We start from the raw sequence: 26,993 nt of genomic DNA, 5'->3' as shown, positions 1-26,993 counted from the left end.
TTAACATTTTGATATTTTTTGTTCATCACAGATTTTTGGCATTAATTTTTCAAACTAATAAAAAGTATATTTTATTGATTCATAGATCATAAAATTTGCCCTTTTAAACTGCAAATTTCAGTGGTTTTTAGTAAATTCACAGAGTTGTGTAACATCACCCCATCAATATTAGAACATTTCCACCATCTCCAAAGAAACCCTGACCCATTAAGCAGCCATTCCCTGTGCCCACCCCCACCTCCCCAGCCCCCAGCAACCACGCATCTACTTTCTGTCTGTATGGATTTGCCTGCTCTGGACGTTTCCTACACATGGAATCATACAATAGGTGGCCTTTTGTGTCTGGCTTCTTTCACTTAGCATGATGTCTTCAAGATTCATGCCTACTGTAGCATGAATCAGGACTTCATTCCTTTTTATGGCCAAATAACATGCCATTGCACGGAGAGACCACATTTCTTCTATCCATTCATCCACTGATGGATATTTATGTTTTTTCTATTTTTTAGCTCTTGTGAATCACGCTGCTGAGAACATTCGCAGGCAAATTTTTGTGTGGACATTTCTTTTAAGTTCTTCTGGGTTTTGCATTAATTTTGAATTTTTAATAGAGTATATAAAAATATTTTTTCATCTTGATTTCATCTTGAGTTTTTTGACATCCCCTTAAAATTTGCACCTGCACCAAGTGCTTGACTGGCCACACCCTGCTCCCACTCCACAAATCTTGTCCCTGCTAGCTGTGTGACTTTGAGCGAGTTGCTTACCCTCTCAGAGCCTCAGTTTCCTCCTCTGTAAAATGGGCACAATCCCCGTACCTACTCTGTTAGGGGGCTACACTGAGGTAATGACGCACGTTACAGACCCAGCCCACAGTAGACTTAGTTGACGCGTTTTCCCTCCTGGGAGGCCAGACTTTGGGGCTGGCAGTGGGGGGTCCTCAGATGGATGTGTCCTAGTCTTGCCCTTGAGGAGAGTTGACCCGACAGCCTAGAACTCTGCTGCTTCTGTTCCCAAGGCTGTTGTTCTCTTGCCTCAGCCTGGCCCCCTACAAGGTTGCTGGGGGAGGGACCCAATGCTGGTCACCCGAAGGCCTCCCTGGCTCCCAGTACCTTCCATCCCAGCTGTCCTGGGCCCCCCACCGCTGCCTCCCCCGCCCTCCGCTCTGCCCACTCCCATGGAAGGCCACGGCTCCCTGTCCCTCTGTGCTGCCATGAGGCCTGCACTTTGCAGGGTGAAGTCCAAAGTTCAGTCCCTTCGCTAAGCACATGGATAAATATGAACCTTGGAGAATTTCCCCAGCTCCAATGTAAACAGAGCGGGCAGGGGCCCTGATTCACTGGCCACTGGGGCCAGGGTTGGGGGTTGGGGGTGCCCACAGGGCTTGGCTAGTGGGGTTTGGGGGGGCAGCGGGCGCAAGGAGCCTGGTTTGGGCCTGCCTGCTGGCCGGCCAGCACGGAGCCAGCCCACGCCGGGGGGGCGGGAGGCGGCCGGCTCAGTGGCCCTGGGTCGCGTGGCCCGCGCTAGTGGAGCCATGGTTTCTAAACTGAGCCAGCTGCAGACGGAGCTCCTGGCGGCCTTGCTCGAGTCAGGCCTGAGCAAAGAGGCGCTGATCCAGGCGTTGGGTGAGCCGGGGCCCTACCTGCTGGCCGGAGACGGTCCCCCGGACAAGGGGGAGTCCTGTGGTGGCGGCGGTCGAGGGGAGCTGGCCGAGTTGCCCAATGGGCTGGGGGAGACGAGGGGCTCCGAGGACGAGACGGACGACGAGGGGGAAGACTTCACGCCGCCCATTCTCAGAGAGCTGGAGAACCTCAGCCCCGAGGAGGCAGCCCACCAGAAAGCCGTGGTGGAGACCCTGCTGCAGTAAGGACCCCTCCCCTGTCCCCAGCTCCCAAGGAGCCCGGAGGGGCCCAGCCTCGGCTCCTGACCAGCCCTTGCCAGTCCAGAGTCCCATGGGCTGGTTGTCGGCAAGGGCGACAGGGCCCATTAGAGCTTGGAAGCGGGGGTGGGGTGGGGTCCTAGCTCGGAGGTTGGAGCCTGCAGCCCCTGACCCGGCCCTCTGCAGGGTCCCGAGTCTCTATGAGCCAAGGCTTTCAGCCCGGTGCTTGGGAAGTGGGGCATGCCCCAGGGGAGCCCCAAGATGGGGACAAAGCACGAGAGTCCACGATTCTAGTCCCTGGACAACGGGGGTGGGGAGGCAGGGAATTTTTAGCTACCATGCCCATTTCTACTCCCCCAATCCCAACTTCCCTGCTAGGCACCCAGATGCACCAGTGGGGAGGGGGAGCCCAGGCTGGGGTTTTGGGGGCCCCGCTTGGCCTCCCCGGAACTTAAGCATTCAGCCAGCAGAACCCAGGTCTTTCTTACCTGAGGGAAATGGAGCCTTAGGAAGGGAGCTGCTCCCCTTTCCGGCACAGCCTCAGGCCATGCCCCTCACCAGTGGGTACCGTTAGAAGCCTCCCCACTCTGTACCCCACCCACTGGCTGGCTCCCCATCTCCCGGAGAACTGGGTGGGTCTGAGCCCGATGCCTCCCCTCTCCTCAGCAGAGCTGACCTGGTTACTAATTACCCACGGGCTTTATTATTTCTCTTTTGTTTTATAAATTTATAAATGGCAAAAGGCTCTGATAAGGCCTGTGATCATTAACTTGGAGGGCTGGTAGCCTGGGGAAGCCTGAGCCAACCAACTTCACACGGAGCAGGGGTGGGGGAGGTTGGAGGTGAGGGAAGGGGAACCTGGGGGCTGCAGGGACTGCCCCTCCCCTAAGGCTCTGTAACGTCTATCCTAACAGCCAGATGGGCACGTGCTGAGGTTTCACAGGTATCATTTCGGGTACTGTTGAGATGAATTCTGGAGGCACCTGGGGACAACTGCTCCGCAGATGAGGGAACTGAGGCTCAGAGGGGGACAGAGCTGGACTAAGGCCACCCAGCTGGGGCTCCACACCCACTCTCTTTGGTGCCCTCAGTCACCATGACCGGGGCCAGGGGCCAGCTGGGGGTGGCTGGGGGTTCTGAGCAAGAGTCCCAAAGACCACCTCTTTTCTGTCCAAGGTCCTGATCCCAGCTTGGGGTTGGGGAGGGCTGGATCCCTGCCTCAGGGAGCTCTCAGGGCCTGCCAGGCCTTGTGAGGGCCTGGGCAGGAGGCAGGGGAGTAGCCAGGGCCCCCTGACTTGGCAGGAAGAGGAGGGCAAAGGGCCCTGCCGCGTTGCAGGGGAGGGGCAGAGTCTGGCATCTCCAGACCCAGGGCGAGGGCAACCCGGACAAGGGTGGGGCAGGGCCAGACCTGCTCAGCGCCCCAGATGGGACTGGGGGCTTTCGGGGGGGAGTGGGGGCAGGGAGTGCCAAAGGCCTTACCTGGCTGGGTGGGGCCTCTTGATCAGCAGCCCCTTTGGTGGGATGATGGGTGGAGGGAAAGGCTTGATCCACAGCACTCGAGCGGGAAGCAGGGGTCAAAGTGCTCCCTGGGGACCAGCAGAGACCTGGAAGCTGAGGGAGAGAGGGGAGACATGGAGGAAGAGACAGGGCGTCAGGGGAGATGGAGAGAGAGGCCTGGAGAAGCAGAGTGGAGCGGACCAGCAGAGCCGGGAGGGAAGAGGGGCTGACACGCAGCTGGGAGAATGGGCTGGGGAGAGAGCGAGGCGCCCCAAGCTGCAAGGAGGCTGGAGTGCTTGCCTCCCGCCCCGATTGGGTTTTCTTTAATGCTAACAGCATGCTATTTACTTTCCATTTAAATTTGAGATGTTGCTATAAATTATCAACCAGCTCCTTGTTCCTGCGGGGTTTATAACTAACTACCTGGGTTACTTATTGTTCAGGTAACAAAAGGGATCTGAAAACGCCCCAAGGGGAAAAAGTGGGGCCTTGAGCCTCAGGGCACAGGCTGCAGAGGGGTGGGGGACCCCCATGAAGCCCTGGCCAGTGGGGGAGGTTGAGGCTGGAAAGGATGGTGAAGAGGCAGGGCTTCCCGTGGAAGCCAAGTGTGACCAAGTGTGACCTTGGGCAAGTCTCTTCTCCTCCTGCCTCCGTTTCCCTACCCGGACAATGAGTACAATTCAAACTCCCTGTCTTGATCCCCTGATCTCTTCCTGAGGGACCTCCCTCCCTCCCTCACTTTCCTCCAGTTACACTACACTTTGCTGATTCCCACCTCAGGGCCTTTGCATGTGTTGTACCTTCTCCCCGAAACCCTCTTTCCAGATCTTCCTACGGTCAATTCCTTCTCTTTTTGCTCAAATGCCACCACAGTCACTCCCTCTTCCACTACTTCCATTGACTTTCCCCTGAAACTTATCATTACCTATTATTACCTTGTCTGTTTTCTATCTCCTGCTATGACAACAGAAGCTCTTCCAGAGGCTTGTTCACCACTCAGACCCCTGATATACACCCCAGTGCTGACACACAGCATGAATGAATGAGGGACTAGGCTTCTCTGAGCCCCGGGGATGTCTGCTGTAATGGCCAAGGGAGTAACACGTTCCCAGGGCTCCTTCCTCAGTGTCCTCCTGGGCCCTCCTGTCCCTGAGCAGCTCAAACTCAATCTTGAGGGTCTCTGGTCCTCTCCATTGGGCAGCACCAAGGCACTGAGACCCAGGAAGACAGTGGCCAAGGTGGGGCAATCTGACATCCCTAACTGAGGCCAGCCTGCCTGGGCTTGAACCCCAGCTCTGCTCAGGCAGGCAATTTCACTTTTCTGAGTCCCAGTGTTCTCTGCAAGGCAGAGCTGATCATAACGCTTACCCACAGGGTAAGCATGTGAGTGCAACGAACAGTTGCTATTATCAGTGGTCCCATTTTACAGATGAGCAAACTAAAGCTCAGAGAGGCAAAGTGACCTGCCCAAAGTAACTCTTACAAAGCAGTAAGGCCAGGACTTGGACCCAGGTCCTCCTAATCCCACACTTTGCACAGCACCCTGAGGTGGCATGCCTGTCCTTGATACATTTATCTCCCTCTTTACCCTCCTGGGTCATTCTTGCTGTTAATGTCACCATCGACCACTTCCGCGTAGTGCTCGAGGACTCACGAAGCGCTTACAAGTGCATTAAGCTTGTTTTCTCCTCCTGGCAACCTATGAAATATTATTAGCTCCCTATCACAGTTGAGGAAGCTGAGGCACAGAAGTTAAGAAACTTCCCAGGGCCACCCGGAGAGTGAGTGGCAGAGCTGGGATTCACACTGAGAACTCAGCTCCCCCTCCGGATGAGTGGCCTTCAGGCTGGTCTCCCAGCTCTGAAGCCTTGGATCCACTGAAACCCCACGGGCCAGGGAGCAAGAGGCCCAAAGCCTCGAACCTCTGATTGACCCTAGAACTGGCAGGAGGCGGGAGGAGGGGGTTGTGGGCAGACCTTCACCTTTCCCGGGCCCTCTTCCCTCTGCTGTGGGGCTGGAGGTCCCAGGACTAGGTTGCTGCTGATGATGATGATGGTAACAATATTGTTCCACTTACTGAGCACTTACTGTGTGCCTGGCCCTGTCCTCAGCATTTCAGTCCTATTAGACACTCATTCAGTTCTCCCAATAGAGAACAGGGAGGCAGGCGTGAATTTCCCGCTGTGTTACAGGGGAGATGCGGGCCACATGCACATTGGGCGCGAGGCCGCAGTGGTGGGATTTGAACCCAGGTTGGTTCGACTCTCAAACCCATTAGAGTGAAAGCAGGAGATGCCTGGAGACCTGGCCTCTTAGTTCTGCGTTGGGGAAAATGTCCTACAAAGAGCCATATTCTTGGAGACTGTGCGTGTGTGTGGGGAGGGGGGGAGAGAAAGAGAGCAGAAAACAGAGAGACACAGAGACAGAAGGAGAGAGAGTGAGAGAAACAGAGACAGATAGAGACACATGGGGTCAGAAGGACAGAGACAGACAGTAAATCTTTAGTTTGAGCCAGGAGAGGCCCTGTTGAAGGAAGACTGGGCTCCTTCTCTCTGGAGAACAGACAGAGGGAGGGAGGATCTCTCAGGAGGGTGATGACTGCAGTTGGGGGAGGAGAGAGGCCATCGGGTAGCCCAGCCCTGGAGTCAGATAAACATGTTTGCCATGGAGCACAAGGCTGGACTTTGTCCTGCCCTTCCCTCCCAGCTCTGACTGGCACCCGGGGACCGGGGGAGGTGAGGCTCCTATGAAAGCAGGGAGATAGGGCTTGGGGAGAGTTTGGGGGGTTCAGGAAAGTGAAATATTCTTGAGTCCCAGCGAAGTCACCTTGGACAAGTGTTCACCTTTCTGAGCCTCAGTCTTCTCACCTGTGAAATGGGCATACTTCCTAGGGTTATTGTAAGATTTAAATGACCAGCCCTTACCTGGCTCACCATAAGTACTCAAGAAACATGAATTCTCACGGCTATCATTTCTACACAAATGGGACTTTGCTGGACCGACTGCTGATCAACTACATCTGTCCCCACCTTCCATTCCTCCCTGCCTGTATGGGAACTGCTGATAAAAAAAGGAGGAAGTCAGAGGGCCAAAGTGGATGAAAGGCTCTGTGCCCTCATGTCTCGGAAGGGCATTGCCAAGGACGCAGGCGAGACTGGTTCTTTGAGGAAAGAGAGAAGGGCCAGGGGAGAAGGCAGTGTGGGGTGGGCTTCAGAGCACTGGGGGGTTTCTTTTCTTTTCTTTTTTTCACAATTCACTTTTAAACATTATATATGCATATGTAGCATATTATATGATACTATATTATTGATACATAATTTATGAAGTACAGAAGAGTAACAGAGAAAACCCTCCCCTCTCACCCTGTCCCCAGCAACCGATCCGTGACTCCAGTTCATTCTGTATACTTCTGGTATTTCATGTGAACCAAGCAAATAGGTAGCAATCTTCTTTTATCCCACTCAAAATTTTACACACATAGCACAACAGGCCTACCACACAAACTGTTCCATCTGGGCTTGTACAGAGCTTTCTCAGTGGGTTTTTATGGCTGCATTGTACAGAGGCATGCAATTTGGTTAATCAGCATCCTTTTGCTGGACGCTTAGGTTGTTTCCAATCTTTGGCTGTGGCAAACGACATGGAGATGAATCACTTCCTACACATGCCATTTGTCACATATGCCTCAATTCTAGAAGCAAACTGCTGCATCAAGGCTGTGGGGACACAGGCTTAGGATCACACAGACCTGGGTTTAAATCCCAGCTCTGCCTGTTTCAGCACTGTTGTATCTGACACATGGTTGTAATAGAAGCTCAAGGGAGGATGAAGGGAAGAGAGGAGGGTTGAGACAGAGCAGAAGAGGGAGAGAGAAGAATTTCTATCGTACAGGCAACCTGACCCCTTCCATTCCCCACAGTGAGCGGAGAACAGGAGATTGAGCCACAGGTGGCCTCAGGTCCCCTTGAATCCCTCGAGTGAGAGAACTGAGCCCACAGAGTGGGATTCCGTGCTCAGACATGCTCATTTTTCTTACAAGGCCTTGGGATGCCAGCCCCTAACCCCTTCACCTGGGACTCTGTTGAGAAATTAGCCACCCGCCTCAGTGCTGTGGGGAGACTGGCTGCGTCACCATCTAGGGTTTAGTGCAGATTTTCAGGAGGCGTTTTGATGCTATGTGATTTTTATCTGACAGACTGACTTAGAACCAAATCCTTTAAGCTGGGGTGGGACACTACTGGGCTAACCCTGTGACCTTCGGCAAGAGATACAAGTGACACAGTGCTCTGAGCCTCAGTGGCCCTGGATGTAATGTGGGAGAATCATGTTTCTCTCATTTTCAGACCCAAATTTTTTTCCAGTAGATCTCTCTCATCTATCCATCCATCCACTCACCCATCCACCCATCCATCTAACATCTACCCATCAACATCCCATCTATCCATCCATCCATCCATCCTCTCACCCACCATCCACCATCAATGCACTGACCATCCCATTACCCACCCATCCATCCATCCATCCACACATCCACTCATTCATTCATGCCTTCACCAAGGGCACACTCTATGTCAGGCCTATTTTGGGTGCTGAGAACCAGACAGTTCCTGCCCTCCAGGTGTTATAGTCTATCACAGTGGTTAAGACACAGCCACAAATAACATTTCTAGGTAGAATTGCGGGGGGGAATCTTTAAAGGAGACACGAAGATGAGTGCCCTCCCCATCTGGCTTGTGCAGCTTCCCGGGGGAGTCTGTTCTTGTCTACATCTGTATCCATGTCTCTGTGTTTCGAAACCTTTATCTGTTCCTATGTCTGTGTGGGACTGGTTGGGGCCTGTGTCCACATGTCTGCCATGTGTATGTGTCTGCAAGTCTCTGTCCCCATGTCCTTGTGTCCTGGCATGAGTGCCCATACCTCCTGTCCCTGAGTCTAGGTACAGGCTCCTGGGCTCCGCGCCTGCTTCCATCTACCATCCTCACCCCCCAGGCAGACAGGGCTCCCAGCACACACCCTGGGCTGAGCAGGCTGTCCTTGTCCCCCTGCCTCCACCCCCAGGGAGGACCCATGGCGTGTGGCTAAGATGGTCAAGTCCTACCTGCAGCAGCACAACATCCCGCAGCGGGAGGTGGTCGACACCACCGGCCTCAACCAATCTCACCTGTCCCAGCACCTCAACAAGGGCACCCCCATGAAGACACAGAAGCGAGCCGCCCTGTACACCTGGTATGTCCGCAAGCAGCGAGAGGTGGCCCAGCGTAAGTAATAACCGACTGCAGCCCTGTCTTCCCGGCAGGGCCTGGGACTACCCGCAGCTCGAGGGTGGAAGCTGGAAGCCTCCCACCCCATTCCTCGGACAGGCAGACTGAGAGGAAGTCGGGAGGATTCAACCAGCATGTATCAGCTGTTCTGCGCAAGGCGCTCTGGGGGAGGGGAGGAGGGTTGGTCTGGGCATCCTCTTTGGGTGGGTGAACTGGGCCCCTGCCTTCCAAGAGCTCCCTGCGTAGAGGGGAAGCAGGAGTACAAATCATTATGATTCGGTGAGACAAGTATTATAATGTGATAACGCCAGCAACAAAAGCTAGAGTTTATGGAGCAGTCACCGTGCGCCAGGCCCAGGGCAGGGCACTACAGAAAGTGCTTCCAAGGTTGAGCTGGTGGAGGAGGAGAGAATAACCTCTTCCTCAGGGAGGCAGGGGCATCAGGAAGGATCAACTAGAAGTATGATCTTTTGACTAAGTCTTAAAGTGTGAGTTGAATTTTGACCCATGAAGATGCAGGGATGGGGTTTCAGGCAGAAGGAAGGGCAGTAGAGGCTCCGAGGTGAGGTGTGTGCTTAGGGAACCCGGTCCTCATACCCCACAAAATCCTAAGTGCACTTCCACACTTTTGAGCCTAAGTGTAAAAAAAAAAATCTTTTTGATGTTTCTTTTATAATTATCCAGGTTTTCAAGGTAATACACACTGAATTTATAAAAAAATAGAAGTAAAGATTTTACAACAAAAATTAGGTGTCCTTCTCCTAAGGCAGCCACTGGCATTCCTGGTCTCATACGTAACCTTCCAGGGGTACTGTATGTATATACTGGCCATATACATATTTCCCCTGCTCTTTGAAGGGCTACTAGCTGTTCTGTTATTTGGAGGCGCCATTAACTGGCCTCCTGCCAAAGAACCAGCTGAGAAAGTGTCTGGGTCTCTTCTCTCCTGGCTAATACTTATACTTTAAGCTTGATTTTCAAGTCTGCAATGTTGAAAATAGCGCGGAATCTACTCGGGAGATACAGTTCAAGTTTCTGCTCTACTGTGCGACCCTGGAAACATATTTAACCTCCCTGATCCTCAGATGCCTCATCTATAAAATGGGATGGCATATGTGTCAAATGTGAACAAATGCTGATGCTTACCTGGAGCCTTGTATTGAGGACTGTGAGATTATATCTTGGCCCGGTAGCAAAGTACGCAGGGGTTGATTAGTGATGTCTCCCTTGGACACAGGTTAGGAAAGGGGTGGTGTGTGTGCTGTGTGTCTGTCATCACTGGATTAGATGATTTCTAAGTTCTAGCTGTAAGCTCCTCTGGCTCAGCATCCTAGGAATGAGAAAGAACCACGGGCATGGTTAGGTGAACCAATTCCAGCATGGTGAACCAATGCTGGAAGGTGGGATTGGCCAGTGTTTTGCTAATGGCTCTCTGTGCCCACAGAGTTCACCCACGCAGGGCAGGGTGGGCTGATTGAAGAGCCCACGGGCGATGAGCTACCAACCAAGAAGGGTCGGAGAAACCGTTTCAAATGGGGCCCAGCATCCCAGCAGATCCTGTTCCAGGCCTATGAGAGGCAGAAGAACCCCAGCAAGGAGGAGCGGGAGGCGCTGGTGGAGGAGTGTAACAGGTAGAATGGCTGGTGGTCAGCAGGGCTGGTTTGGTCTGGGCTGGGGGAAGGCGAGGGGGGCTCTGGGTCCTGAGGGAGGCTCCCCAGGTTTTGAGAGCTCCTGCTGTTGGCCCAGGAGTTCTCAGCTCCTGTTCAGTGTCTGACACCTAGCTCCATTCCTGGCACCCACCCCGCCACCGACCCAAGCAGCCCTTGAGTGGCTGCTCGTCTCACTCATCCTCACTACAACCCTACACTTACTGGGCTCACTCTATAACTGAAGAGATTAAGAGAGGCTAAGTCACTTGCTCAAGGTTGCACAGCAGACTGGGCTCGGAACCCAGGTCTGCCAGCCTCAGCAAATACTCAGGTAGAGCCCTACTTCTCAGAACTCTCCCCCCAGCCCCAGGGGAGGGTTCTTCTGTGCCTGATCCAGAGGCTCATGAGTGGCCATTTCTGCAGGGCGGAGTGCATCCAGAGGGGGGTGTCACCCTCACAGGCGCAGGGGCTGGGCTCCAACCTCGTCACAGAGGTGCGCGTCTACAACTGGTTTGCCAATCGGCGCAAGGAAGAAGCCTTTCGGCACAAGCTGGCTATGGACACGTACAGCGGGCCGCCACCAGGGCCAGGCCCAGGCCCTGCGCTGCCTGCCCACGGCTCCCCTGGCCTGCCCCCACCGGCCCTCTCCCCTGGTAAGGTCCACGGTGAGTGCCATGTGGGCAGGGGGATTGGGACGGTGGGTAGAGGGAATATGGGGGTGGGTGGGAGAGTTGGGGAGCACCACCCCAGTGGCAGCAGCCACCCAAACCTCTTAGCACTTCCTTACAGCTCCAACCCCACTCTATTTGCACTGTTCTCTCCACTCCACTCCTCTCCATTCCATTGACCACTCAGCTTCGCCCACTGTACTCCATTCCATCCACTCCACCCTCACTTGCTTTCAGTTACTTCAACTCATTCCAGATCAAACCAACTCAATTCATTTCAGCTCAGTTCAATTCAATTCAATTCAGTTCAACTCATTATAATCTAATTTAGTTCATTTAAATTTGGAATAGTTTGATCCAATCCAATTCCCAATTGATTCAGTTTAACTAAATGCATTTCAAGGAAATTCAGTGAATTTTCTATCAGTTCAATTTCAATCCAATTCGATTCAATTTGACTCAATCAAACTCAATTCATTTCTGGTTTGATTCAATGATACTCAGTTTCATTCAACTAATTCCAAATCATTCTATTCAACTCAAGTTTGCTGTGGTTTAATTTCATTACCGTCAATTCAGTTTGGCTCAGTTGTCTTTTTTTTTGGCCACACTGCACTGCATGGCATGCGGAATCTTACCCCGACCAGGGATCAAACCCCGTGACCCCTGCAGTGGGAGCGCAGAGTCTTAACCACTGGACTGCCAGGGAAGTCCCTGGCTCAGTTGTCTTTTATTGAGCACCTACTTGTGTTCAAGGAGTTGGAAGCAACCAGCACAGGGCCTGGCAGGAAGTGGACACTCAAGCAAAGTCTGCATAAAGATGGGGTGGGGGGTCTGCGCAAACCAACGCAGTTTGGAATGATGGGGGCCATGGAGGCGGGCAGGGAAGTGGGGTGCTGAGGCTGGACACTGCTCCCGCTCCAGGAGTGCGCTATGGACAGCCTGCAACCAGTGAGGGGGCGGAAGTGCCCTCAAGCAGTGGTGGTCCCTTGGTGACAGTGTCTGCACCCCTGCATCAAGTGTCCCCCACGGGTCTGGAGCCCAGTCACAGTCTGCTGAGCACAGAAGCCAAATTGGTGAGTGTCCCGCCCCATCTCTCCCCCACCCCCCCCCCCCCGCCAATCTCCCCTTGGCTGGAAGATTCTGGAGCAGTCCCCAGGGAGGTAGGGTGGGACCCCACCTGACTCAGTTTGGCTTCCCCTCCAAGGTCTCGGCCACTGGGGGCCCCCTGCCCCCTGTCAGCACCCTGACAGCACTGCACAGCTTGGAGCAGACATCCCCGGGCCTCAACCAGCAGCCCCAGAACCTCATCATGGCCTCGCTTCCCGGGGTCATGGCCATAGGGCCTGGTGAGCCTGCCTCCCTGGGCCCCACGTTTACCAACACGGGCGCCTCCACCCTGGTCATTGGTAAGCTGGTGGGGTGGACGGGGGTATCTGGGTGAGGGGCTCATGGGGCTCCCACAGAATCCAGGAGCAGGATGAACCACTGGGACTCATTCCTTCATGTATTTATTGAGTGCCCACTCCGTGCTCCACCGGTGATACACAAGTGGACCGAACAGCCCCAAATCTCAGCCACCCAAGTGGGGAGGCAGACAATAAGCAGAATATGGGTTGGCCAAAAAGTTGGTTCAGGTTTTTCCCAACAGCTTACAGAAAGCCCCGAACGAACTTTTTGGCCAATCCAATACATAAGTTATATAGTACCTTAAAAGGGAAAACAGCTATGGGAAAACAGAGCAGAGCAAGGGGAACTGAAGTTTTCTAGGTTTTAGGTTTTAGTTTGTTTTAAAAAAGCCCAGAAAAACTTTATTCAGAACCATTATGCAGAAACTCAATATATAAGACAGACAGGGAGCTGCTGGGAGCCGGGTACAGAGAGTTAAGCCCCAGGGCCTTTGCATCGTTGTGGAACCCCAGGGCTCCAGGGACCCTAGTTTGACACACCCCCTGCCCTTATGACGAGCTAGCAGCTCAGAGAGGGAGTTAACTTGCCAGGGCTGTAACTTAGTGAAGGTTCCTAGTACAAGGCTGTTACCTGGTTACCTTGTCCCCCCCTCCTACCCACTGGCCCTAGGAGGGAGGGATGGTGCCCTTGGGGGTCAGGGCTGGGCCTGGGGAGGCCATGGAGGCGGCAGGAGGTCTGGCTGACTCCTGCCCCTCCCGCTCCAGGCCTGGCCTCCACGCAGGCACAGAGCGTGCCGGTCATCAACAGCATGGGCAGCAGCCTGACTACCCTGCAGCCCGTCCAGTTCTCGCAGCCTCTGCACCCTTCCTACCAGCAGCCGCTCATGCCCTCCGTGCAGAGCCACGTGGCCCAGAGCCCCTTCATGGCCACCATGGCCCAGCTGCAGAGCCCCCATGGTGAGCACCCCTCAGCCCCCCTGCTGGGGGAGGCGGTGGGAGAGACTGGCTGTCGTTGAGCCCAGGGGAAGAGGACGTCTTAGCAGATGCTGTGGTCTGTGTGTGTGTCTGATTCAAGTGTGAATGCTTCTGTGACGGGGGCTCTGCGGGTGCTCAGGTGAGCGTCTGTGGGCTGGAATACGTTTCAGTGTGTGAACCCATGTGGCTGCGTGTGCACGCACATGGGTTTGTGTGAGTGGGTGTTTGTATGTGCACACGCACGTGTGCCCTTGGGGCCATATGTATTTCTCAGCTTTTAGAAAGGTGCATACACCATGAATGACACAACACTCCCAGCAGGGCTTGGGGCAACACCCTGTCATCAAACACCATGATTCCTGCAGCAAAAGGTAGAATTCCACGAAGTGGGTTAATAAAGACTCAGCCTCACATCAGGTTCAGGTCAGATTTTGCCACCAAATGAGCTCTAGTGCCAACCAGACAAAAACCTGTTGGCTCTCAGACCTTTCTGGAACTTGGGCTCTTGGATGAGGGCCTGTGGACTTGAACATCTGTGTATTTGGTTGAGGGCACCATTTATGCGTGTATGTGGGTGGTTGTGTTTTCATCTGAGTCCATGTGAGAATACGTGATTTATGTTGTTTTCTACTGGCATGTGTGTCTGTATTTGTGGGGCTGGAGACTGCAGGTGAAATTCTGGGTTAGACTGTGGAGAGGGGTCCTGGAGATGCAGAAATGCTGCCCCCTCCTCAACCCCTAACAGGAGCCCTGGCCTTTCCCTCCAAGGCCGGTACTTAGTGCCCTAACAGCACCTGTGCCTCCCGTTGCCCTTCACACCTGTCCTCTCGAGGTGACCGCAGGAGCTGGGTTTGGGTTCCCGGCCTCGCCCAGGCTCCTCTCCACCGAGACAGGTGGAGCAGGCCCCTGCGGTTGGGGAGAACGTCCAACCCCTCTACCTGGAGCTCCCAGTTTTGGAAATCAGCCCTGAGTCCCCAGCCACTGCCCCACTGGGCTGCTCACCAGGCCCACACCCCAATTTCCCCGAGCCCCCCACCTTGAGGCCCTCCTGGGAGGGGTCCAGCCCAGCCCAGGTGCCAAGTCTGTGTCCTCCTCTCTTCTCCCTCCCTCCCGGCCAGCCCTCTACAGCCACAAGCCCGAGGTGGCCCAGTACACCCACACGGGCCTGCTTCCGCAGACCATGCTCATCACCGACACCACCAACCTGAGCGCCCTGGCCAGCCTCACGCCCACCAAGCAGGTAAGGCCCAGGCCTGCCCCGGCCCCTCCCTGGGTCCTGCCCCAGCGCACACCCTGGGGGCTCAAGAGCTGCCCTTCTGCCAGGTCTTCACCTCAGACGCTGAGGCCTCCAGTGAGTCCGGGCTTCACACACCAGCGTCCCAGGCTGCCACCATCCACATCCCCAGCCAGGACCCTGCTGGCATCCAGCACCTGCAGCCCACCCATCGGCTCAGCGCCAGCCCCACTGGTGAGTGGCCTTTCCCTGCCCCCCCCCCCACCGTCCCCATAGCTGGGGAGGAAGTCGTGGGCAGCAGATGGGGGGCAGGGAAGGGGTAAATGCGAGGGGGCACCTGTGCTCCCCTGAAGTGAGCCGAGGGGGGTGTGAAACCACAGGAAATGGGCCTGTCTCACAAGAACATCTATTAACTCAGTTGAGGAAAAAGATAACCGGAAGAGGTGGTAGGGGGTAATCAGGAGGTAAGAACTGGGCTTGCTGGGGACCAGAAGTGACTCATGGATGTGTTGCTTTAGCTCAGGGTTTAGCATTTTTTTGAATTCGTTGCCAACAGCTAAAAATTAAGAGCTTTCATAGACTTCTGGCTCCTCTTGCAAAGTCGGAAGGACTCGTGTTGCCCCGTGGCAACCACAGAGTGCGGGCTCTCCAGCCCACCACGTCCCACCCAACCCACACATTTCCATTCCCTGAAGACCTGAGTCTGCAGCCCACAACGTCAGGGTGAAGAGCAGGCACTTTGGAGTCAGGCTGCCGGGCTTTGAGACCCAGGGCAGCCACTTGCTAAGTGTGAGCTTCAGCATCCTCCATCCAGCCCTGGTGGCTATAGGGACAGTCACTGAGGGCTCCACGGTCCAGGCTCTGTGCTCTACCCATGAGATGTGTGTTGGCATCCCCGTTTTACAGATGAGAAAGCACTCAAGGAGGAGAGGGACTTGGTAGCGCTTCCAACAGCCACTAGGTAGTGGGGCCAGGACCTGAACCCAGGTCCAAACTCAAAGCCCATTCATGCTCTCTTGAGGGTTCTCCTGAGACGCAGAACCAATAGGAATACACACACACACACACATATATTTAAGGAACTGGCTGATACGACTGTGAGCCTTTGCTCTTGAGGCCTTCAACTGATTGGATGAGGGCCACCCACATTATCAAGGGAACTCTCCTTTACTTAAAGTCAACTGACGTAGGTGTTAACCACATTACAAAATACCTGCACAGCAACGCCTGCGCTGGGGTTTGGCTCAATGACTGGGTACTAAAAGGCAGGCGAGCTAACGCATAAAACTAACCACAACACCAGCTCACCAGCGCTTCTGTGATGTTCCCACTAAAATGTGCTGGGAAGGCCACTCCCTCGCGGCCCTGGAGCCTGGCAGGGGGTTAACAAGGCCCGAGGGCAGAGGTGTGACTCTGGGGTCCGGTCACCTGCTGAGATTCAGGAGGTGGCGAGGTGCCACTTTCCCATCCCGAGCACCCCTTAGGGATGGTGGGCGGGGAGGGGTCGGGACGGGCGTGGCAGGCAGCCAGCGGCCTCCTCTGCTTCTGCAGTGTCCTCCAGCAGCCTGGTGTTGTACCAGAGCTCCGACTCCACCAACGGCCATAGCCACCTGCTGCCATCCAACCACAGCGTCATTGAGACCTTCATCTCCACGCAGATGGCCTCTTCCTCCCAGTAACCATGGACACGGCCTCCCAGGGGATGGGCCCTGGAGCCTACACAGCCTGCTGGAGGGGTGACCAAGACATTTGAGCCTGCAAAACTTTCACTGCCCCCAGGCTGCTGCTCTTCCCTGGAAAACTGTGCCTCAGTCCCCACCCTGTTCCCCTCAGAAAAAGGGGGTGCTCCGAGGCGCCCCAACCCGAGGAGGGCTGCTTCAGTGCACAAGAGGGAACCGTGCAGAGCTTGGAAGCAGAGCTTGTTCCTGGTGGGACTCGGGAGGGACTGTCCCTGCTGCTCAGGGTAAATCTTGTCACTTGGAACGGAAGGGGGCAGCCTTGGACGCTGGTACCCCCAGGCCGGGCCTGTGGAGATCCCTGGCACCCCGCAGGGAACTGCCGGCCACACTTCTCAGGACACCAGCCTGTGTAGCTGGGAGAGAGGTCACAGGTCAATGTGGCCCCATTCTGTCACCTGTGCCCCAATCAGGCCACTCCACCCAGCCCCCCTTCCTGCTTTTAACCCGCACACGCATTTGGACCCACCTGTCCCCCCTCACATAAGCATCGCCTGAGTGGCTCCTCTGTGCCAGGGCCTGGGGCAAGCAGGCCTCCCCAGCTTCCCTCATCCTGAGCCATCCCTCTCCCCGGCTGCCATGACCTCCCGTTTTCTTGGACATCTGTCCCCCTGCGCATCACACCTTCTGATGTCAGCCTGACATCTCACCTCTACTGGAAAGCCCCCCACTCCCGCAGGCCTAGGTGTTGTCCCTGCTCCTATGGGAGACTCATGACTCTATGCCTGGTGCCAAGTCAAGGTCGGGGGGCAGCAGACCCTTCCCTGCTTTGGGGGAGAAGCTGCTGAGCTCAGAAGGCGGTAAGGCCGGGGCAGCTGGCAGAGCTGAGGGGCCCAGAGGGAGAAGAGAGGCGAGACCAGAGGAGAGGTTGCCGCCTGGAAGCTTGGCGCCCAGCTGAGGGGAGGCGTTCACAGACCCCCACCCCGGGGAGGCTGAGGTCCTGAGGGACAAGGGAGCCATGCCAACCAAGGGCTCATCTCCCTGGGGCTGCTGCAGACAACCCAGCCCTAGTGGACTGCCTCCATCCTGGATTGAGGAAGGAGCCGGTGGGAACTGGCATCCCCTGCAGCTTGCAGCTGGCTAAGGGCGAGCCTGTACATTTATTTAACTCTTAGTAAAGTAAATGAGGAACATGTTGAAACGTCTTGCTTGTCCACACATTGCCCAGATGGGATTGGGCAGGCTCGGGGGGACGGAAGGAGACCAGGAGCCCAAGGAGGGATGGGGCCGGCACACATGCTCTCACATCCCACCTCTGTCTTCCTTGCTTTGCCGAATCTCCAAGGCCAGGCAACGAAGCCAGCACTTCACCTTCACCTTGAACTTCTGCTCCTTCTTGCAGGATACATGGGTCCACGAATCCCCCAGGCCACGAGTGCTGTGACACTTCCTGAAGTCTTGACGCTGGGGTAGGGGAACACTTCTGGGGGTGTAGGCAGGACCCCTCCTGTGTGATGCTTACTTATAGTGGCTCATCAGGATTCAGCACAGACACGAGGGCGGCACCCAAATCCCTCTGTTACATTCTGGGTCCCTCGACAATTTATTTTCAATTATCCAGTTGGCTCAGAGACATGATCATGCATGGTGTATTCACAATGTGAAGAAAGAAAATTCTGGAAAACCAGGTGGAGGCAGGGATCTCTCTCCTTTTCCAGACAATGTTATATCAGGTCTGTGTGGCTTGGAGGGAGATGCACAAAACTCCTCCTGGGGCTTGGCATCTCGGAGACACCCTCCCTCGTTTTCTTCAGGTCATGTCCCACACCAGGCTGAGGAGGCGGAAGCTCTACCACTTGGCCATCAGCCTTCAATGACTGGGAGGCTCCTCCTTCTTCCTGAGACCACAGAATGTTCTGGTACCACGGGTCTGCCCCAGCCCCAGTGGGAGCACAGAAGGGCAGGCCTTGCTCGCCCTACAACCGCTTCTTTGCCCCGACCCTTGGGCCAGCCCCAGTCATGGGCGACGTCTAGACTTGCTAGCCAAGTCCTTGCACTTGGAGAGGGAGGCGGAGCTTGGACATGCCTTGTCCCCCGTAGCTGCCTGAGCTGGGCCCCGTGCTCACAGGCGGGGCTCAGTTTGCAGGCACAGCTGCTGCGCTTTTTGCTGGCGGGGACGGGGAGGTCTCACTGGCCCTCTTTGCCTTTTTCTTCCTTTTCTTCTTTTTGGTCCCAAACAGTGCCTGGTCTCCGTTGAGCCCGGCGGACTCCCTTCCCTGCTCCCCAGATGCGGTCTTGCTTGCGGTGGTGGCCGCTGGGGCGAGGTTGGTGTTGTCCTCCTTGGCTTTCTTTTTCCACTTCCTTTTCTTCTTCTTTGCCTTTTTCTCCATGTTGCCAGGGCCGTGGATGGCGGACTCCTGGATGATGTCAGAGGCTGACACAGCCGCCTCCCGGCAGCGCTGCAACTCGTCGCCGTCCTCGCTGCTGCAACGGGAGTGCAGGCCGGGTCAGCTGGAGTCAGGACGGGGCCCCAAAGCCACCTCTCGCTGCCTCTGTCCAAGCCACCAGAGAGTGGCCACAGACAGAGGGTGGCAGTTGGAGAACTCAGGCTTGGCAGTGAGGCAGAGCTGGGTTCCAATACTGGCTTCTCTGCTTCACGGCTGTGTGACCTCACATTGTGACTTAACCTCTCTGACCCTCAGTGTCTTCATCTATAAATTGGGGATCTTAACAGAGCCCAGGCCTCACAGGGATGTCCCAGGAGTGCAGTGTCCGGCACAAGACGGGTGCTCGAAAAGCAGTAAACATCCAAAGCCAACGGCCAGTGGAAACTCTTCCCCCGCCCACTGAGGTACTATTTCCCCAGCTACTGACAGGGCTCCTTCTGGGCCTGGACCTTACTGGAGTTGGCCTGGTTATTTCGGGGGCAGGGGGACTGGCCAAGACAGAACACAGGCAACAACGAGGGAACTGGAGGAGTGGGTGTGCCATCTCACCTGGAGCTGGAAGGCAACCGTTTCCGGCGGGGCTGGGGAGGAGCTTCCTTCTCAGGGCCTCCAGGGATGGACGTGAAGAAAAGGCGGAAGCCTGCAACCCACAGGGGCGGAGTCAGCACCGCCCGGGGCACCCCAGGGGCCGAGGCTGCCCCGTCTCTGCCCTCAAGGAGCTCCCAGTCCAGCGGGCATCGCTCCTGTCTAACTACAAAACGGTGCCTCGTGGGATGAGAGGCACACTTGCTACCTGCTGCAGTGAGAGGATGGGGTGCTTGAGGGGATGCCGGCTGCCGAATCAAGTCAGCAAGCCCTCAGAGGCTTCAGGGAATCAGCAGCTGAGCCTCCCGCCTAAGGCAGCTCGCAGAGTGGCTAATGAGCTGGGCAGGGGACAGAGACCCATGTGGGAGAGGCTGCAGGGTGCAGTGGCTAGGCGCTCCTGCTTAGGGTCACCTCGGGCCAGTGTCTGCATTCCTCAGAGATCCAGTCCCCTCACGATTCCCCCCTGTGAACAGGATCACCATAATACATGCCTCGGACAGGGGCTGCAGGGATGAAAGAAGATAAAATGCCAAAAACGTATTTCCCAGCTCCAGACTCACGGGAGGCGCTTAATAAAGGAAAGCATAACCGCTCACCATCATCCTCCAGGACGCCTCTCGGTACCTCAGCCTTTCTTGGCTCCTTCACTACTTCTGAGATGGTAATGGAGCTAAGGGAAGAGATGGTGGATTTAAGATGAGATTCTAGGTAACAATGAAAATTCTTTTTAATTAAAACTTGCCTTTCTCCCTTTAAGTGGAGGGGGTAGGGTAATGTGATACTAAGTGCAAAGGCGGAGAGCACCCCGGCCTGATGGGGACACAAATGTCCATAGTGCCAGCTCAAACTGCGATGCCTCACTGGTTTAAACCCTACTTTATTCCATAAAGTGCTGAAGAAGTTTTGAAGATACTCACAGTACAACAAAATGAGTGCAATTTCAAATAAGGCAAAGAGAAAACAAGAGCAGGAAGGACAGAAAGAGCCAGACGTGTGGCCAGGAAGCCCTACACACTTGCTAGACAGAGGGTACACATTTTGTTCTGAACTTCCTGGCAGCAAGCACGAAAAGGGAAATATGACCAGTCTAGAAAAAAACAGTTCAGAGGTCAGCTCCTAGAGCAGGGCAGACCTGTTTTTTTTGTTGTTGTTTGTTTTTTTTAAATTTTTAAAAACTTGAGCTAATTGTAGATTGACTTACAGTGCCAAGAAATAATACGGGGAGATCCACGGACTCCCCCCAACCCCGTTTCTCCCTCTGGTGACACTGCGTGTAACTAGGGTCCATTATCACAACTGGGAAACTGACTTTGCTACAACCCACCGACCTTTTCCAGACTTCAGACCTGGGTTTTGAATCCTGATTTTGTCACTTACTAACAAGGGACTTCATCTCTCTGAGCCTTTGTTACCCGTCTCTACACTGCGAGTAATAAGAGTCTCCGCCTCCGAGGGCTGTCACAAGAATTAAATGAGACAGTGGATACCAAGCCCTGAGCACAGAGCCTGGCTGCAAGCCAGTGCTCAGTAAACAGCAGCTACAACGATGCTGAAGATGACTACTGTTGTCAAGATAAGCAATGAGCTTCACAGGACCCCCTTTCTCTACAAGCACAGCGAGAGTGGGAAGAACTGATGAGACCAGGAAGCAGGTCTTGGGGGAATGCTGTCGGGGCAGTCACCTCACACGCACCGCAGAGACCGACACTCTCAGCAACATCCTCGCAGCGAACACAGCAGTGCACTGGGTGCTTCTCCTAACTGCCTTCTGTAGGTGCCAGAGGCCTCCCCGAAGTCCTGTGTGGGACGCGGTCTGGGGAGAGGGAGCGGAGACGCGGTCTGGCCCAACTGGGCACCGCCCCTGACCTGGGTAGTATCTAACCCAGTGGTTCAACGTTGGTCTGCAGGGGACACCAGGCAATGACTGGAGACACAGTTGGTTGTCACAGCTGGTGGAGAGACGCTACTAGGATCACATGGGTAGAGGCCAAGGATGCTGCGAACCATCCTACATGCACGGTATAGCCCTGCACAACCACGGACGATCCAGTCCAAAATGTCCATAGTGCCAAGATGAGAAACCCTGATCTAACACAAGGGACCAAGTGGAGTATCATTTCTTTGGAGAGAAATATGGGAACACTGCAGGGAATATCCTGACCGCGTGTAACCCGCATCCTGTTGGATTTCCACCTAGGGAAGCATCCATTGTGGATCACTGCAATGCCAGGCAGGCCCTGGTCACCCTGAAGCCGAACCATCATGGAGAAAAACCGCTCTCGTGGGTTGAGATGCTAATTGACCTTCCTAAACATGTTTAACACGTTCCCAGGTTGGAGGACTGGCACTAACGCCATGAGGGTGCAGGCTGCTGAGGCCTGGCCCAACATTCTGTCTGGGAAGAGCAGCTGGTGTGCACTTTGGGAAGGCTAATTTGTCCTTTTTCAATGACTACTTCAAATTGAAGGACTATGGCCTGAACACCCTCAATCTCCTTTTCAAAACCTGCTAGGCTGGGGACTTCACTGGTGGCACAGTGGATAAGACGCCGCGTTCCCAATGAAGGGGGCCCGGGTTCGATCCCTGGTCAGGAAACTAGATCCCACATGCATGCTGCAACTAAGAGTTTGCATGTCACAACTAAGGAGCCCTGGAGTGGCAACTAAGACCCGGTGCCACCAAATAAATATTAAACAACAACAACAACAACAAAAACCCTGCTAGGGCTCTGTCAAGTGGGGATGTAGACCAGCGTATCCCAGAACACGTCCCATGACACGCCATCAGTCATCCATGGAACAGAGGCATTGTGGCCAAATGAATTCACAAGATGCTGGGCTAAACAAAGTTACACAGGTCTCTTTACTGCAGGACTTCTCAGGGCCTTGAACACACTATTAGGAATCTAAATCTCCCAGGCATGGGGGTATGCAGAGTGCAGCGTTTCTCCACCTCTTTGCTGTTGGACCCCTTTTGTCAAGAGCCACACTCTGGACTCGCATTTCTAGGCACCTATTTTGGGAATGCTGCCCTGGATCTTTACAGATTGTATTCTCACAGTGCCTGGCATACAGAAAGCACCCAAGAAATAGGAATTCAGTCGGTCCCTTGCCCTCTTGCAGAGGGAATGAGCTCGGGTTCCCCTCTTCCTCTCGTGGTAGCAGGATTGCACAGTGGTTAAGAGCAGGGCCTTTGGAGTCAAAGCCACTCTGCTCCTTCCTCCCTGTGACTTCAAGCAAATGCTTCCTCTCACAGAGGGGAGCCTGTTGCCACATCTAGAGAAGAAGGACAACGATAGGACCTTCATGGTAGAGTGATTATGAAGCGATGAGGTGACAGATGCCACATGCTTGCCGCGATGCCGACTTACACACTCTGAGCTTCCAGGCCATGGGAGCCCTTACTCTTCGTATTAATGAATAAGGGCAGGTTACCTGTCCAGCAGGGCTCCCAGCATCTTAGCTACGTGCGCTCGGAATTCAGGGGTGGTCTGCAGCTCGTTGCCGTCTTGTTCGTGCTCATCCACCTTGTGCCTACAACACACACAAAAAGGACCTCACTTCCTGCCAGCTCAGAAGCTGCCCCTATGAGGGTGGGGAAGACATGTGTCTGGTTCGCACCGACATCCCAGGGTCTAATAGCCTCTGGCACACAGCAGGGGAGCAATATCAATGAATGAATGCGTGAAATGTGAACCCAAAGTGCACAGTACCTGAGGCTCGGTTGGGTGGTTGGCAACTGAGTATTTGCAGCACCTGTGAAAATAACGAACACCAAAGCATTTATAGAAGAAATGACTATAGCATCAGTTGTGTGCCGAGCACTATTTTATGGGATTTACATGTATAACTCATTGAATCTTTCCAATGACCCCATGGGGTGGGGGTTACCATTATCCCCATTTTGCAGAAGAGGAAACTGAGGCAAGGAGATGTAAAATAGCTTAGCCAGGGTCAAACAGCTAATAAGCGACAGATTTGGGATGAGGACCCAGGCCATCTGGCTCCAGAGGCCCCCCCCTTAACCACCATGCTGGACAAGCAAGTGTAATTTGATTCCAGCATTTATTGAGTGCCTACTATGTGCTTGGCTGTGTGCTAAGTGCTGTGGAAGAGAGAGAAGAAGGGGGCTCAGTTATGTTGATCACTGGACTGGGAGTCTTGCTGTGGTCTCAGCCTCCACATTCATTAGAGGTGCCTTTCCGGCAAGTTCATTTATTTAAGAACTATTTTCCTGACCACTGTGTAGGCCCTGGGGATACCATGGTGAAGGGATACCAGCCCTCGTGAAGTTCACATCATGTAACCTCTCGCTCAATAAATATTTGTGGATCAAGTACAGGCCAGAGTTGACTCTAGGTGCTGGGGATGCAGGGATGAAAGGAAAAAAGACAGGATAAAGAAAGAGGCAATTGTAGAAGAAAGGAAAGCATTATATACGAAGGGAATCACACAAATTATGATGATGGTGGAGAGAAGGCATGTAACCCCGCTTTCCCGAAGAGATGGTATCTCAGCTGTATTATTAAAGGATGAATGGGAGTCAGACAGGAGGGGGAAAGCAGTCCATGAAAAGAGACCGATCACACAATTGCTGCTATTTATTGGGCCTTTAATGTGCGCCAAGCACTGCACATACATCATCTCAGTTCCTTCTCAACCTTACGGGCTAGGTACTACCTTTACCCCCACTTTACAGATGAGGAAATTTAAGTACAGTGAGATTTAAGTACCTTGCCCAAATTTCTTACTGCTAGTAAGTGATGGGGATGGAAAGGCATTTCTGCCTATAGAAAATGAAAAGAAAACTGCAGAGTTGTGGTGCCCACAGTATGGTCTGGAGCCTACCTACGGGAAGTGTGCAGTATGGCAGGAAGGCAAAAAGGGACAGGCAGGCAGGGAATGGATTACCAAAGGGCTTGTAAGTCCTTTTCAACAAAAGCAGGGGCTCTTTGCCATGGCCTGCTCTGGCAGTCTGGTAAAGCCTGGATCCCTTCTCAGAATGTTTTAGATGCAAAAAATGTCACACATAGGATTACAAAGAAAACCAATGATACTGAAATTCAGTTATCATTAATAGTAAAAAGCCAAATTTGGGATAGTATTAATATATGTGCTTCTTCGTTAATGTATTAAATAAGATCTACTGATGGGTCTAAAAATTACTGTAATTTTAAAAGCAGGGATGAGTGGAAATAATTTTTTTCAACATTTTATTATGAATAAAATATTTCTGATGTATCTGCAAAGACTGTAATGGGATTTGAAAATCTGCGACTTTTGTTAAGACAAAGTAACAGGTATTGCCAAAACTACTGTGGCTTGTTGTTCACATGCATGATGGAAAGAGATGCTAAATTTCAAACAGAGATTAATGAAAGTAAAGATGAAATATTTTTCCCATTCAGATTCACGGACCCTCTGGATTTTGTCCGGGATTAGGTACCCTTAAGTTAAGGGGTTTGGGATTTATTTCCAAGGCACTAGGGAGTCACGGTCAGAGAGACGTGTAGGACACAGCTCGCTGGCAGCCCCAGGGAGTGAGAAAGTGTTGGAGGCGGGGAAAGGCTGGACGCGAAAACCCAGTAAGGGTCGCAGGCACCTCGGAGAGGTGGTGGGCTGCCCAGAGTGCGACAGTTAAGATGGACCCAGGGAAGCAAAGTCAAGAGACATTCAGGTGACTTGGTTTCTCTGACGGGGATAATGGAACAACCCTCCCTGCTGAACTTGTCCGCGCTTTGACTCTGAACCCCACCCAGGCCCTGGAGCCTCCTCGCGGAAAGAAGTCTAATTCCAGGGACTCCCTCTTCACCATCCATCCTCAGGCCGCAGGGGAAGATCCTGCGCCCTTCGGCCAGACTCCCCGAACATAGTCCCCTACCGGCTCTTGGCTTCTCCGGGCCCCTCGGGCGCTGCTCCAAGCCCCAGGCCGGCATCGCCGCCTCGCGGCACCGGTCCAGCTCCTCCGCATCGCTGCTGCTGCTGCTGCTCTCCAGATCGCTCATGGCGCCAGTGGGCGCCGCCACCTTGAAGCACCGCAAAGGATTGTGGGGAGTGCCTCCAGGAGCGATCCTCTTTCAAGATCCCACAAGGGAGCGGAGCAGCACAGCGCATTGTGGGGATTGTAGTTCTCAGACTCAGGCCGCCATTGGTCCTAAACTGTTATGGAGGTTTCCTTAAACGTGAGAGCTGGAAGGGCCTAAGAAATCAACTTATCTATCCTTGAGGAGGAAAATGAGACCTCTAGAGAGGAAAGAATTGCTTAAGGTCACACAAGGGGTTAATGAGCCAGGATTGGTTCCCAGGTTTTGGTAAATCCGTCTGGGCATCAAGAGCACCTTAGGGAACTTTTTAAAATGCAGATTGTTGAGTCTCACTAAAAACTAGGCGAATCAGAATCCCCGAGAGTGGGACTCAGGAATCTGTATTTCCTCCAACATCCTAGGGCCTTGCTGCTACTCAGTGTATAATCCGTGAACCAGCAGCACCGGCAAACTCCAGAGCTTGTTAGAAAATGCAGAATCTTGGCTTCAGCCCAGACCTCCTGAATCAGAACTTGCATTTAAACAGGATCTCCAAGTGATTTGTGTGCACATTAAAGTTTGAGAGGCACTATCCTAGGTGATTCTGTTGCACAATATGGTTTGGGAAACATTCTGCGTTTTTCTAGCTCAGGACTTCACTCAACCTGCACATCGGAAACATTTGGGAAACTTTAAAATACTGACTCGTAAGATCCCCCCAGGACCGACACATTAGAATCTCCACAGTTAAGATACTCCAATATAAAATATGAACAAAATCACTTTTGTCTTTGGAATGCTTTTCTTTGTGTTTTATCTTTGAAGCTAAGTGTGTCAAAATTTTTTAAAAATAAACTCTCTGGCCTCAGCTTTCCTATCATGAAAGAGAGGAAGGTAACTTATTCATCATTCTATTAAACAAGAATTGGTCCACTACCTACAATGTGGGCTATACTGGGCTTTATAAAGGATACAGAGGGTGTGGGATGGACTCACCTGTCTGCTCCATGGAAAGGAGGCACTCTTTCCGCCCCTGAAGGCAAAAAGAGGTGGGAAACAGGCTGCTATTGATAAATTGCCCAGAGACTATTGAGAACCAATTATAAAGTACATTTTTCCCCCCTACGGTGAGTAGTCCCTTAGAAAGTGGGGCAAAGGGGAGGGGGGAAAAAGCAAACTTTTTAATGGGTTGATTGGAGTAAACCTGATCACATGATGTCCTTTGATGCTAAAGATGCTATTACTTTCCTTACATCCTTGGACAATTAGGTACTGTTTGTGTGTGTATTGCAGGAGTTGAGGGAATTTGTTTGTTTGTTTTTATATTGGAGTATAGTTGATTTATAATGTTGTGTTAGTTTCAGCTGTATAGCAAAGTGAATCAGTTATACATATACATATATCCACTCTTTTTTTTTCATTTTAGATTATTTTCCCATATAGGCCATTACAGAGTATTGAGAAGAATTCCCTGTGCTATACAGCAGGTTCTTATTAGTCATCTATTTTATATATAGTAGTGTGTATATGTCAGTCCCAATCTCCCAATTTATCCCTCACCACCCTACCTGCCTTCCTCTGGTAACCATAAGTTTGTTTTCTACATCCGTGACTCTACTTCTGTTTTGTAAATAAGTTGAGGGGATTTTTAAAAATTTATATTTTTACTTTTGGTTGTGTTGGGTCTTTGT

At 53.2% G+C, this 26,993-nt stretch overlaps 2 protein-coding genes across 5 annotated transcripts; one reads left to right on the top strand and one right to left on the bottom strand.

Annotated features, from left to right (window-relative positions):
• Positions 1-41: 41 nt before the first annotated feature.
• Positions 42-26,568, bottom strand: CUNH12orf43 (chromosome unknown C12orf43 homolog). 4 transcript variants are annotated; one of them, XR_003436691.1, is made up of 9 exons: positions 25,161-26,568; positions 22,993-23,035; positions 22,715-22,813; positions 19,877-19,950; positions 19,772-19,783; positions 19,245-19,335; positions 17,562-18,732; positions 9,784-9,967; positions 42-3,490 (listed from the first exon to the last, which is right to left on the bottom strand). XR_003436691.1 is itself a non-coding variant. In XM_027124546.1 (7 exons), the coding sequence occupies exons 1-7, from the start codon at positions 25,282-25,284 to the stop codon at positions 18,384-18,386; spliced, it is 792 nt and encodes a 263-aa protein (XP_026980347.1). In that variant the 5' UTR covers positions 25,285-26,568; the 3' UTR covers positions 17,177-18,383. The 4 variants fall into 4 exon arrangements, 2 of the variants coding, with proteins under 2 accessions (XP_026980347.1, XP_026980348.1); XR_003436692.1 differs by lacking the exon at positions 9,784-9,967; XM_027124546.1 differs by lacking the exons at positions 42-3,490; positions 9,784-9,967 and having other exon boundaries at positions 17,177-18,732.
• On the top strand, positions 1,022-16,251 carry HNF1A (HNF1 homeobox A). The gene is given in 10 exon segments (XM_027124548.1): positions 1,022-1,863; positions 8,435-8,634; positions 10,082-10,268; positions 10,710-10,951; positions 11,879-12,030; positions 12,162-12,363; positions 13,129-13,320; positions 14,457-14,606; positions 14,609-14,806; positions 16,124-16,251. Coding segments are annotated over 10 exon segments (1,980 nt in total). The 5' UTR covers positions 1,022-1,534.
• Positions 26,569-26,993: the final 425 nt, after the last annotated feature.

Source organism: Aethalodelphis obliquidens, unplaced genomic scaffold (assembly GCF_003676395.1).
Source record: "Aethalodelphis obliquidens isolate GAN/ISIS:26980383/991018 unplaced genomic scaffold, ASM367639v1 scaffold28, whole genome shotgun sequence".
Taxonomy (NCBI): domain Eukaryota; kingdom Metazoa; phylum Chordata; class Mammalia; order Artiodactyla; family Delphinidae; genus Aethalodelphis; species Aethalodelphis obliquidens.
The sequence above is the reverse complement of the archived record's forward strand: the minus strand, read 5'-3'. Positions and strand labels throughout refer to the sequence as shown.